This window comes from Amia ocellicauda, chromosome 5, assembly GCF_036373705.1.
Source record: "Amia ocellicauda isolate fAmiCal2 chromosome 5, fAmiCal2.hap1, whole genome shotgun sequence".
NCBI lineage: Eukaryota > Metazoa > Chordata > Actinopteri > Amiiformes > Amiidae > Amia > Amia ocellicauda.
Window position 1 is genome coordinate 48,239,656 of NC_089854.1, and position 14,099 is coordinate 48,253,754.

General features: G+C 44.6%; 1 protein-coding gene across 1 annotated transcript in view; it reads left to right on the plus strand.

Moving 5' to 3' along the window:
• The window catches only part of reln (reelin), a 172,695-nt gene that overhangs the window by 142,030 nt on the left and 16,566 nt on the right, over positions 1-14,099 (plus strand). Inside the window, exons 48-62 of the mRNA XM_066705548.1 lie at positions 2,026-2,203; positions 2,714-2,907; positions 3,204-3,478; positions 6,141-6,295; positions 6,437-6,651; positions 7,140-7,317; positions 9,235-9,410; positions 9,639-9,745; positions 10,029-10,271; positions 10,573-10,748; positions 11,192-11,265; positions 11,817-11,978; positions 12,244-12,401; positions 12,656-12,875; positions 13,067-13,264. Coding sequence (XP_066561645.1) covers positions 2,026-2,203; positions 2,714-2,907; positions 3,204-3,478; positions 6,141-6,295; positions 6,437-6,651; positions 7,140-7,317; positions 9,235-9,410; positions 9,639-9,745; positions 10,029-10,271; positions 10,573-10,748; positions 11,192-11,265; positions 11,817-11,978; positions 12,244-12,401; positions 12,656-12,875; positions 13,067-13,264 — 2,709 coding nt within the window. The remainder of the gene's footprint in view (positions 1-2,025; positions 2,204-2,713; positions 2,908-3,203; positions 3,479-6,140; positions 6,296-6,436; positions 6,652-7,139; positions 7,318-9,234; positions 9,411-9,638; positions 9,746-10,028; positions 10,272-10,572; positions 10,749-11,191; positions 11,266-11,816; positions 11,979-12,243; positions 12,402-12,655; positions 12,876-13,066; positions 13,265-14,099) is intronic.

Here is a 14,099-nt window from a genome sequence, read left to right on the forward strand (position 1 = left end):
ACAGAGATGGCAGCACAGGGAATAAAATATGGACATTAGGACACAGGAGCACAAAGACATACAGACACACAAACCCCACAGTCACCATAGTAAATCTGACTGACTGAAGTCGTTCAGGCAGAATTCTGTGAAACTAATTAATTTAACTATCAATCAATGTCAAACTTGGACAGACAAAGGAAAAAAACTATTGTGGCAGAACATAAGAAAGCTTACAAACGAGGGGAGGCCATTCGACCCATCGTGCTCGTTTGGTGTCCATTAATAACTAAGTGATCCAAGGATTCTATCCAGTCTATTTTTAAATGTTCCCAAATTTTCAGCTTCAACCAGGAGTTTGTTCCAGATTATAAGAATTCTTTGTGTGAAGTGTCTCTTGTTTTCCATCTTGAATGCCTTGAAGCCCAATTTCCATTTGTGTCCCCGGTTGCGTGTGTCCCTGCTGATCTGGAAAAGTTCCTCTGGTATGATGTGGTCGATGCCTTTCATGATTTTGAAGACTTGAATCAAGTCCCCACATAGTCTCCTCTGTTCCAGGGTGAAAAGGTTCAGTTCCCTCAGTCTCTCCGAGTAGGACATTCCCTTCAAACCTGGAATAAGTCTGGTTGCTCTCCTCTGAACTGCCTCTAGAGCAGTGATATCTTTCTTGAAGTGTGGAGCCCAGAACTGTACACAGTATTCCAGATGAGGTCTAACTAGTGCATTGTACAGTCTTCACATTACTTCCCTTGTTTAAAATTAGACACTTTTGACAATATACCCTAACATTCGGTTTGTCTTTTTTATTGCTTCCCCACATTGTTTGGTCTTTCTCATGCGATACTTCATCTAGTTCTATTCCTCCCATAGTGTAATTATAGTGGACATTTTTGTTACCTGCATGTAATACCTTGCACTTGTCCACATTGAATTTCATCTGCCAGGTGTTGGCCCACAACTGAATAATATCTAAGCCCCTTTGAAGAAACCTGTGCTGCTGAGATTGTATCTGGTGAACCACCTATTTTATTATCATCTGCAAATTTGACAAGTTTGCTAACTATCCCAGAGTTCAGATCATTAATATAGATTAGAAACAGCAAAGGCCCTAGTACTGATCCTTGTGGAACTCCACTAACAACCTCACTCCAGTTAGAAGCAACTCCTCTTATACACCCTCTGTTTCATATACATCAACCAGTTCATAATCCATCAACCTACATTACCCTGAATACCTACAACTTCCAATTTGAGGATCAGTCTTTGGTGTGGAACCTTGTCAAAAGCTTTTTGAAAATCGTATATATCATATAATATGCGTTCACATGATCTACAGCTGCAGTTGCATGTTAAAAAAACTCCAGTAAATTAGTAAGACTTGATCTGCATCGTCTAAGCCCATGTTGACTATCTCCAATAATATGGTTTTCATTAAGATGCTCCTCTATTTTCTATTAAAGTATATAATGCAGGTGAGACTGCTTGGTCTGTAATTTCCCGGCTCAGTTTTGTCCCCTTTCTTGTGGATTGGTATGACATTTGCTGTCTTCCAGTCAGTTAGTACATCCCCTGTTCTAAGTGTCTTTTGGAATATTTGAGTTAGCGGCCTATACATAATTTCCCTCATTTCTTTAAGTACCGTTGGAAATATACCATCTGGCCCAGGTGATTTGTTTGTTTTTAATTCTGCTAGTCCCTTAAGTACCTCCTCCTCATTTATCCTGATCTCTCTTATGGTTTGACTGCAGTGGTTGTCATTCAGTTAATCACTGATATCTGGGTATACAGACACAAGAGGAGTGGAACACAGGTGGATAGAGATATTGAGACCTGGGATAGAGGGACAGAGGGACAAATTAGGGCCATAAAGACACTAGAAAAATGGAGCCAGAAAACAATAGAAATAAAATGAGGAAATAAATGCAATATCAGGTGCACAGGGAAGTAACTAAGCTAGTGTGTGTTTCTACAGCTGTGTGAGTGTATAAGAGAGAGAGAGTCACAATACTGACAATGTCCCTCTCCCCCTCATGCCCCCCACCACAGCTGTGATGCAGAGTGGGGGGGGGTGTACTGTGATGAGCCCCAGGTTGCCCTACCCTCCCAGCTGAAGGACAGCTTCAGCCGCCCCCCCTCCCCGCAGAGCTGGGTGGTGTTGACAGGTGGGCGGGTGAGCTCGGTGTGCGGGGCTGTGGCTTCGGGGGCCGCACTGCACTTCAGTGGGGTGAGAGCAAGAACAACATTTCTTGTTTGTCTGTCTGCTTGCTTGCTTGCCTGCCTGCCTGCCTATGCCAGTATGTTTGCCTTTCTGCCAGTCTGTGTTGTGTGTTTAGCTGTCTGTCTATCTGTGTGTTACTGCCTGTCTGCCAAACACTTCTCCTTGTCTCTCACTAGCTCTATCTGTCTCTTCATCCCCTCTCTGTCTGTCTCCTTTTGTCAAACACTGCTAGTTCCCTCCACATTTCTGTTTCTCTGTCTGACATACTCTTTTTTGACCTCTGTCTCTCTGTTCCTGTTCCTCACTCCATCTCTTTGTCTCTCTCATCCCTCTTCTGTCTCTACCTCTGCAATGCACTCTGCCTGTCTGTGTGTCTCCATGTCTCCATTTGTGTGTATCTCTTATCTTCTTATACTTATTTATATCCTCCTCCTCCTCTTTCTCCTCCCCTACCTCTTTCTCCTGCTCCTCTTCCTCATGCTCCCTTCTGCTGTATCTGGTGTCTCTGTGATTCAGGGTTGCAGTCGCCAACTGGTGACAGTGGACCTGAACCTGACCCGGGCCGACTTCATCCAGTTCTACTTTATGTATGGCTGCCTGATTGCACCCAGCAACCGTAACCAGGGTGTGTTGCTGGACTACAGCCTCAATGGGGGCATCAGCTGGACCCTGCTGACCGAGATCTTCTACGACCAGTACAGCAAGCCGGGGTAACACAGCCACTTGCCGATACGATACTGTGTAAATGCACATATTCCTATACATTGCTGCTTACTGTTACAATGTAATACACAGTAGTGTACTGAGGCACACTGTATAGTTTTATTACTGTCACACCACAATATGCTGTAATATGATGACGTGCTGTAAAAATCTGTTACTAAGTACTGACATAATAGTATTGTAATACTATGTAATAAAGGCTGTATGCTGTAAAATACATATTCTGTAATACACAGTGACAAACTATATTAAAATGTCTCTGTCGCTCTCTCTTCCTCTTCAGCTTTGTGAATGTTCTGCTACCCCCTGCTGTGCGGACAGAGGGAGTGCGGGTGCGCTGGTGGCAGCCACAGCATGAGGGGGCAGAGCAGAGCGACTGGGCGCTGGACAATGTGCTGATTGGTGGCTCAGACCCCCACTCAGCAATCCTGGACACCTTCAGTGGTGTGGTACTACCTAATCATGAGAGAGCGGTGGCTGATGGTACGCCCCTGGGCCGCATCGTCCTACAGACACACATGGAGGAGGAGCAGGAAGAGGAGGAAGAGATGGGCACAGGTGGGATTGTGTGGGATGGTGTGAGGAGGATGGAATGGAGAGGATAGTTAGTGGTGGGGGACGACAGAATTGCACTGTGTATATCTATCACTGAGCTGTATTGACCCCATGAATGTAGAATTAATTAATGTAGAAATTAATTAATGCAGTGTGTAGGAGACTGCATAGGAGCAGCAACACTGTTCTTGAAAAGAGAGGCTTCTATTGGAAACATGTTCATGAAGTGCAGTGCAATTGCTTGGAATGTGTTTTACTGTAAGTATCTTTATGATTTATTGATGGCCCCTATACTTTGCTTGCCCCCAACAAACAAATGGTTACCAAGGAAACCTTTGAGTCAAGCACAGTGTTAGCTGTGTGTACCTGCTTCTACACAATATTTTTATAATGTATAGACAGTACTGGAGTTGTTTGTCCCTACACTTGAAGGTTATTCATTATAACTTTAGTGTATTGACAATAATTATCTGCCTATACACTATAACAGGGATGGCAAACCTTTTTTGAATGCCCAAGTGCCCAAAGTCTGGTTTGTATACTTTGCCAAATGCCAAAGGGTGCCAATGATAAATTAGGGATATAAAAGTTTTTATACAGGGGCTAAACGGCATTTTTTTTTTACCAATATTTATGTACATTTCTTGTTGTAATGAAGTTATTAAGCAAACATGCCAACAAAACAAACCGCAATACAGAAAAATCTTAAAACTATGGACAGATAGAACATCCCACCCACCCACCTGCATCTACTGCCAACCTCCCCCCACCTTGAAGCCACCCCTTTATCTCTCTGTAGTCTGGAGAGCACGTGCAGCTCCAGTCTGCTAATGGGACGTATACTGCAGAATATGAAGCAGAATGAAGTGAGGCACATATTCTTCCCAAAAAAATATATAAATATGTAGGTTCCATTTTTGCTCACAGATTGTCAATTTACAAATATAAAAAGCAATAGTAATAGCACTTCACTAGCTCGATCATTTTTGGAATATGTCCCTTTTTATTTTGGACAATGAGAATCTTTACTCCTCATTCAAATTAAATTAAATCAAACAATCTTAATTGTATATAGTGGAACACCATGCCAAAACATATCACACCAATAAAGAATAAATAAGTGCATCATACAATGAATACATCATTTAAATGTTGCAGGTATTGCTACAGTGCTGTAAAAAGCATGAATCCCATTTCATCATGCATTAAGTTTGAGGATTGAAGAACCCAGTCTTGATGCACAGATGATAACATGTATTTATTTAACATGCCAGGCCTGGAGGGAAGCTCTTATATAAAACATTAATATTGTCTCTTCAAGGATTATAATGCTAAAGTACATTTAAAAAGTCCCACAGATTCTCCCACTGCCCTGTCGTTGCATACAAGAAGTAGAAGTTTGTTAATTTGGCTGTATTTATAACACTTCCATATTGTTTTGTGTTTTGTTTGCACTTGCACTAGGTCATTACAAATGCAAATTTTTTCAACGTATATTTACTTAATATCTACTGCTTTTACATTTTGTAAAATAACTAAAGCTGCTAGATTAATATACATTGTGCGGCACTTTTTTAGACAAATATAATGCAGTGGTATCAATCTACCGTGAGTGTGCACAAATGTACTCTACAAATCAAAGGCATAATCTTTTGCCAACTTTAAGTTTTTAAATTGTCGGAGATTTAAATATGATTTATTCCATTTGATACAGGAGATAACGGTAAACAAAATGCTTTCCCCCCGCGTGTTCAACAAACACGTCCATTGCTGACCACAATTAATCACAACAGGACAGACTTAGTATTTGTCATTTTCCTCTTGCTCTCAGAGTGCAGCACAGCACCATAAACATTAACATCTTGTTCATGAAGTGCAGATATTCCCAGTTCGGCGTGGATCTGCGCAGCTACACCAATGTGAGCGGAGGATTCTGCAGTTCTACGCATAACTGCGAAAATATGCGCACAAGAACCCGAACTAAACCATGAATATTCAGAAAATAACGTGAGCGCTGCTCAATTACTTGGGGGCGGTGCCGTCACTGCAAAATATACTGACTGGTTTTCTAAAGTGCCAATCAGTTTAGACATTTGAGGTGGAGGTGACAAAAAAAAAAAATGCAGATAGTCGCTCACTTGGCGTGCCAAGCTATACGGCTCTGCGTGCCATTTTGGGCACGCGTGCCACAGGTTCGCCATCCCTGTACTATAATGTTGTTCCACTAATGGGTTTCTGTCTATAATTATGTTCTCCCATAAACTATATTTTAGAGTGTGTTACAAAGCAGTTAATTACTTAGAGCAATAAATGTCAATGTGAAATATACCAAATAAATTAAGACCGTTAATGAAGCATAAAATATTTACCCTTAATTTCACAATGTTAATGATGTAGCACAATTAGAATCGCTTTTAAATATTTATAATCTACTACAAATCACTGATCACTTACATTTAATGGGGGCTGTAAAGCACCTTTAAATTTGAATTTATGGAATGCAGGAGATGGAGATCATGGAGAGAGGGAGATGGGTATGAATGAGGGTATGAAGATTCATTGATACTCACCATCTTTATACTTCTGTACTTTTCTCCCACCTCTTGCTTTCTCTCTTCCTTTTTTCAATCTCTCCCTGTTCTCTGTCTCCCTCTCTTCCCCTCAGTGAGTGAACACTGGCTGTTCTATGAAGAGTGTGCAGTGCAGCGCTTCTGTGACTCTGAGGATGGAGTGATGGTGTGTGGCAGTGTGGATGGGCGGGAGGTGTATGCTGTCACTCAGGACATCATCCCCAGTGATGACTGGATCATGCAGTTCAAGGTGAGCCCGAGCCGTGACCATGCCCCCTCCACTCACACTGATGTAATGACAGTGTGACTCTCACACAGACATAGTGTAATGGTCTGGACAGATTGACTTAGTGAGTAATTTGTGTATGTGTATTTTTAACCCTGTGCCCAGGTGGCAGTTGGTTGTGGGACCCCAGAGCGGCAGACAGCTCGACAGGTGCATATTCAGTACTCTGTGGATTTTGGGGTGTCATGGCGCTACCTGGTGCCGCAGTGTCTCCCTGCTGACCCACAGTGTGCTGGCCAGGTGTCCCAGCCCTCTGTGTTCTTCCCTTCCTCTGGCTGGAAGCGTGCTGTCTACCCTCTGCCTGACGCCCTGACCGACACGTAAGTCACTGCATTTCCTCTGAACCACTGACCACACACACACTGAGGCAATGTGTGCAGGACACTGAGATGCACTGTACAGGCAGAGAGACACATTATACACACACTGAGATGTTATAAACAGAGAGAGATGTATTTAACCCACACTGAGACTATGGGAATTGAACATTATGTACTGTGCAGTTAGAGATACTAAGACACACAGAGAGGCTGTATACTGAGACACACACACTATATACACTGAAACGCTGAGATGCACTGCAACACTCTATACACACATTACACACAATGTGCACTGAAACCCATTGTACACTGAGATGCTCTGAGACACTATATGCACAGTCAAAATATTCTGTATGATTAAAAGCCCATATCTCACGTTTTTAACATGTTTGTCTTTATTTGTGTACACTTGTGTGTGTTACTCTTTGTTTTTTTGGCTTGTGTATGTTTGCATGCTTGTGTGTTTGTATGTGTTCTACCTGCAGCCCGGTGCGGTTCCGCTTCTACCAGCAGCACTCTGACACCCAGTGGGCCATCGACAATTTCTACATCGGGCCGGCCTGCCCTACGCACTGCAGTGGCCACGGGGACTGTCTGGACCAGCGCTGCCTTTGCGACCCTGGATACTCCGGCCCTCAGTGCTACCTCAGCTCTGCACTGCGGGTACAGCCCACACACACACTCCACCCTGACTGGTTCACTTATTTAGTGATTCATTCATTCACTCACTATTACACTCTATGTATAACTAACTTATTCTTACTCTGTCTCAGTGCCTTACTGTCTTCCAAGACTTTAATAAGGACTGTAAATAAAAATACTACTACTACTACTAATAATAATAATAATAATAATAATAATAATAATAATAATAATAATAATAATAATAATGTAGAATTTTAAAACGTTTGAAGGACATACAGTGGGGGAAAAAAGTATTTGATCCCCTGTTGATTTTGTACGTTTACCCACTGACAAAGAAATGATCAGTCTATAATTTTAATGGTAGGTGTATTTTAACAGTGAGAGACAGAATAACAACAAAAAAATCCAGAAAAACCCATTTCAAAAAAGTTATAAATTGATTTGCATGTTAATGAGGGAAATAAGTATTTGATCCCCTATCAATCAGCAAGATTTCTGGCTCCCAGGTATCTTTTATACAGGTAACGAGCTGGGATCTTAAAGGGAGTGCTCCTAATCTCAGCTCGTTACCTGTATAAAAGACAGCTGTCCACAGAAGCAATCAATCAATCAGATTCCAAACTCTCCACCATGGCCAAGACCAAAGAGCTGTCCAAGGATGTCAGGGACAAGATTGTAGACCTATACAAGGCTGGAATGGGCTAAAAGACCATTGCCAAGCAGCTTGGTGAGAAGGTGACTACAGTTGGTGCGATTATTCGCAAATGGAAGAAACACAAAACAACTGTCAGTCTCCCTCAGTCTGGGGCTCCATGCAAGATCTCACCTCGTGGAGTTTCAATGATCATGAGAACGGTGAGGAATCAGCCCAGAACTACACAGGAGGATCTTGTTAATGATCTCAAGGCAGCTGGGACCATAGTCACCAAGAAAACAATTGGTAACACACTACGCCATGAAGGACTGAAATCCTGCAGCGCCCACAAGGTCCCCCTGCTCAAGGAAGCACATGTACATGCCTGAAGTTTGCCAATGAACATCTGAATAATTCAGAGGAGAACTGGGTGAAAGTGTTGTGGTCAGATGAGACCAAAATCGAGCTCTTTGGCATCAACTCAACTCGCCGCGTTTGGAGGAGGAGGAATGACCCCAAGAACACCGTCCCCACCGTCAAACATGGAGGTGGAAACATTATGCTTTGGGGGTGTTTTTCTGCTAAGGGGACAGGACAACCGCACAGCATCAAAGGGACGATGGATGAGGCCATGTACCGTCAAATCTTGGGTGAGAACCTCCTTCCCTCAGCCAGGGCATTGAAAATGGGTCGTGGATGGGTATTCCAGCATGACAATAACCCAAAACACACAGCCAAGGCAACAAAGGAGTGGCTCAAGAAGAAGCACATTAAGGTCCTGGAGTGGCCTAGCCAGTCTCCAGACCTTAATCCCATAGAAAATCTGTGGAGGGAGCTGAAGGTTCCAGTTGCCAAACGTCAGCCTCGAAACCTTAATGACTTGGAGAGATCTGCAAAAAGGAGTGGGACAAAATCCCTCCTGAGATGTGTGCAAACCTGGTAGCCAACTACAAGAAATGTCTGACCTCTGTGATTGCCAACAAGGGTTTTGCCACCAAGTATTAAGTCGAAGGGGTCAAATACTTATTTCCCTCATTAACATGCAAATCAATGTATAACTTCTTTGAAATGTGTTTTTCTGGATTTTTTTGTTGTTATTCTGTCTCTCACTGTTAAAATACACCTACCATTAAAATTATAGACTGATCATTTCTTTGTCAGTGGGCAAACGTACAAAATCAGCAGGGGATCAAATACTTTTTTCCCTCACTGTATCAGAGCAATTTTATGGTAATTATTGAATCTGCTAAATTAATTTATATTTTACCTCTCTTTATCTCTCTCTCCCCCAATCCCTGCAGACCTCCCTGAAGGAGCGTTTTGACTGGGAGGGCACAGAGGGGCCACAGTGGCAGCGTGTGGAGGGAGGGCACCCCTGTGTGGACTGTGGGGTGCTGGCTGAGGGGACAGCATTGTATTTTGGGGGAGCCACTGCCCGACAGGCTGTCACCAAAGACCTTGACCTGCGTGGAGCCAAGTCAGTGCTATATTTTTAATTTCTTACTCCTCTCTCTCTCTCTCTCTCTCTCTCTCTCTCTCTCTCTCAGATCTTTGGGTGAAAATCAGGGAGGGTGTATATTACTGTTAACTTTTCATCTTTCTTATGACAAATAGTTCCGCTCTTTGGTTTGTCTGGATCTGTGTGTGTGTGTGTGTGTGTGTGTGTGTGTGTGTTTATCTGCCTATATGTGTATCTGTGTGTCAGGTTTGTGGAGTACTGGGCTCGGATCGGCAGTGAGGACAACATGACCACCTGCCACCGGCCAGCCTGCCGCAAGGAGGGTGTGCTGCTGGACTACTCCACTGATGGGGGTATGATGCACAATGCATTGAAAAAAAAAATGCCACACAGTACCACACACAGCCAAACATTACAAAAGTGGACACGGGGACACAAAGGGCACTCACTGACACTCTAGACCACACTGCAACACTCCCGGCTATTCCCAAACTCACTGGAACACTAAACATTTCCCAGGAACACACCTGAACTCTCGGAGACATATATAGATACTCAGAAACACTGAGGAATACACTGGAACTCTCAGATATTCACCCTGTGTATGTGAGTAAACCTGTTGACTGCATATTTCAGGTGTGTCCTGGACACTGCTGCATGAGATGGACTACCTGAAGTACGTAGCGGTGCGGCGTGACTACATCGAGCTTCCACCGGGAGCTCTCTCTAATGTCACACGCCTGCGCTGGTGGCAGCCATTCACAATGTTGACCGGCTTGGCCATGCCCAGCCTGGAGCGCGCTCAGTGGGCGCTCGACAACATCCTAATTGGTGGCTCTGACATCAACCCCAGCAGCCTGCTTGACACTTTTGATGATGGTGAGGGGCTGCTGTCTATACACTGATACACTGGTACACTTGTACACTGCTGATTGTTACTCTTAATATACTGATACACTGCTACATTGATGCCCTGCACTGCCCTGCTTTCTGTTACTCTCTCCATCTTTCCCAGATTTACTGCACTGATACGTACACAGTATGAAGGGAGAGGGTATTTAAGATGTTTCTCGGCAGTATGGAGTACTTCGACTTTTTACAGTAAAATCTCACTAGATCTCCTTCCTCCTTGTCCTTCCTTTCCATACCCTTGCTCTCTCGCTCTCTCTCTCTTTCTCAGAGGGTGTGTCCCACGAGGAGAGCTGGAGTTTCTATCCCAATGCTGTGCGTACAGCTGGTTTCTGTGGCAATCCCTCCTTCCACCTGTATTGGCCCAACAAAAAACAGGACGGAACGCACAACATCTTGGCCACACGCGAGCTTATTGTTCAGCCTGGCTACATCGTGCAGTTCAAGGTCAGTGCCCTACAGAGTCTACACATAGTCACACCTCCAGATCCATCAAGGGTTCTCTGGCTCTTTAGAAACATGCTTCTCCAGCCTCCATTGTGAAAGATTTTTGTCTACAATTTCACTCTATTATAAGTCCTCCATCCATCCATTTTCAATAACCACTGAAAATGGGTATGTGAAGAAAATGCAGACACCACAGAGGCAGACACCCAAGACTGGAATCAACCCTGGCACCTAATATCTGAGGCAGCAGCGCTAATCACTGCCCTCCCCTTCCCTCTCTCTCCCTTATCTTCCACTCTTTCTATCTCTCTCTCTCTCTCTCTCTCTCTCTCTCTCTCTCCTTACCTCCCCTCACCTCACCTCCCAACCCTTCTCATTCCCTGTCCCTCGTCCCATCTCCTCCCTCTTCCTCTTCCCCCCTCCCACTCCCTCCCTCTCTCCAGATTGTGGTGGGGTGTGAGGCAGACTGCTGTGAGGATCGTCATTCTGTGATGTTGGAGTACAGGAAGGATGCCAGGTGAGAGAGTGAAGCCCCACCTCCTGCCTTTTCAAGGCTTAGGGATAGGGTTATTAATCCTATAATAGCCAGAACACCAGCCCCAGACACCAAAATGTGATGCTTTGTCTAGTCCCACACTAGTTTAGTTTACAATAGAATGGCAACGTTAACACCAATGGACATCTGTTAACAAGGTAATCTTACCATAACCATATTCCAACATAAATCCTTACACTTCTAAACCTTAAACTTAATTCTAATGCCTCTACTTCTCCATATCCCCACCTTCTCCATACCCTTAACACCCCTACTTGTCCACTCTGTCACTCTCTCCCCCCCCTTAACCTCTGCCTTTCCCCTTGTCTCTCCATTTCTCCTATCCTCTGTCCTCCCTTCATTCTCCCTTTCTTCTCTTTCCCCTTCTCTCTCCTTCTCCTTCCTATCCTCCCACTCTTCCCCTAAACCCCCTACTGCTCCCTTCTCCTTCCCTCCCCTACTTCGGCCTTCTCTCCCCACCTTACTATCTATCCCTTCCTCTCCCTCTCCCTCCCCACTCTCCCCCTGTCCAGGTCTGAATCGTGGCAGCTGGTGCAGTCTGAGTGCCTGCCCTCATCAGTAACCAATGTGGGCTGTTCACCCTTCCAGTTTCATGAGGCAACAATCTACAGCCCGATCAACTCCTCTTCCTGGACCCGTGTCACTGTGCAGCTGCCCGACTATGTCTCCTCAGGGTGCGCAGGCCCACTGGATTGCTGACCATCTGACCATTTGTCTTGCTGTCTGACTGACAGTTGACCACCTTAGTAACTGATTGAGGCAATGACTCACTGAGGGATACATTGATTGACTGACATCCATCTCTATGTCTGACTGACTATTTGATTGTCTGTCTATGTCCTTCACTACTGACTGACCAATGAACCAATCATCTGTCTGTCTGTGTCTGTGTGCATTTTAGTGTATCTCATAGTATCTCTCTCCGATTCCCCCCCGCAGTGCTACGCAGTTCCGTTGGGTGCAGGAAAAGGGCGGTGGGGAGCAGCAGGGCTGGGGGGTGGATCATGTGTACATCGGGGAGGCATGCCCTCGGCTATGCAGTGGACATGGATACTGCGCCAGCGGGGCGGTGTGCATCTGCGACGAGGGGCACCATGGTGGGCACTGAGAGGATCCTTACCTGATTTCTTTCAACTGTGAAAAACACTGAGTCATGTGTTGTCTGCCAGAATTCAGTGTTTTAAAATGTTGCCTCCTTATTGTCTATCTCTAAACTTACTGCCTAGAGCTTTCTACATCTCTGGTAACTTACTACATGCTACTCCTTCAAGGCTTCAACACATTAGTACCTGGGTAGTGTGATGCACCATAATGAATGGAAAAAAAATGGACTGTCTTTCTCTCTCTCCAGGGGATGACTGCTCCCTGTCCAGCAGGGACCTGCCCAGCTTCATCAAGGACAATTTTGAGTCAGAGGGTGTGACATCAGAGAACTGGCAGCGCATCCAGGGAGGCGGTATTGGCAGTGGCTGCGGCCAACTGGCTCCCCATGCCCATGGGGACTCGCTATACTTCAACGGCTGCAAGATGAGGCAGGCTGTCACCAAGACACTGGACCTCACCAGAGCCAGGTGGGCACTCTGGCAGTGGACACTCTCTGTCTGTCTCTATGTCTGTTTGGCCATTTGTCTGATTGACTATTTCACTGTCTTTGGAGCTCCCTTTCTCTGTCTTTCTCTGTGCTTGCCATCTTTCTTTTTCTCTTGAAGAAGTGTAAAAAAAATTCTCCACCTCTATCTTCCCTCCCTCCTTCTCTCTGCAGTAAGATCATGTTCGTGCTGCAGATAGGCAGTGTGTCTCAGACGGAGAGCTGCAACACAGACCTGGCCCAGCCTGATACGGTGGACCGGGCAGTGCTGCTGCAGTACAGCGTCAACAGCGGCATCACCTGGCACGTCATTGCCCAGCATCAGCCCAAGGACTTCACCCAGGCTCAGAGAGTCTCTTACAACATTCCTCTGTGAGTCTGCACACACTGTACTGCACCAAGACCCACTGACATGCAGTGTATAGCATTGAGACACACTGTAACAGTCTGTACAGCATCCAGAATTACATTTGTAGTGTGTAGGGCAGGGGCATTCAGTTTTTTTCAATATTGGGCCCTGCGATCAGAAATCCATATTTGTGGGCCATATTATGTTTTTATTGATAGCAATGGTGAAGATTAGCCCGTTAACTATTAACAATATATTTACAAAAGCAGTCAAAAAAACAACTTTATTCGTATAATATTTGCCTAGTGCTAGTCATTGATACATCCAGTCAGTGAGAATACTGGTATTTAACAGACTGAAATATTCTCAATATTCTGTGGGGTGTATTTAGTCAGGGCACATCTCAATTCTGACTCCAGTATAACCTAATGATGGTGGCTCTCAGCTTTGATTTCAACAGTTTCATGAAAGAGAATGTATCACAGAGCCAGGTGGACCCAAACATTTCCCAGAGTTTGACCACAAAGCTAGAACTTTCAGGATAGTTCTGGGATTCTACAATTACTAATTGATCCAAGCCTGCTAGCATGACACCTGGTAGCAGTCAGCTACACGATGGTTGCTAAATATCTCAGGTGGGTTGCACCCTGAATCAGAGGGGCTGCATTTGGCCCATGGGCTGCATGTTGGGTGCCCATGGTGTAGGGTAAGTAGAACTCTGTTGTTCCATTTATTATAATTGACAAACTCTGTTAGGTTTGTTGACTTGTAGAGCTCGGTTGATTTGAATAAATCAGACTCACACACACAAGTTCTTCATTATAAACACTGTTTTAGTACAATAATTCCACAATTCTT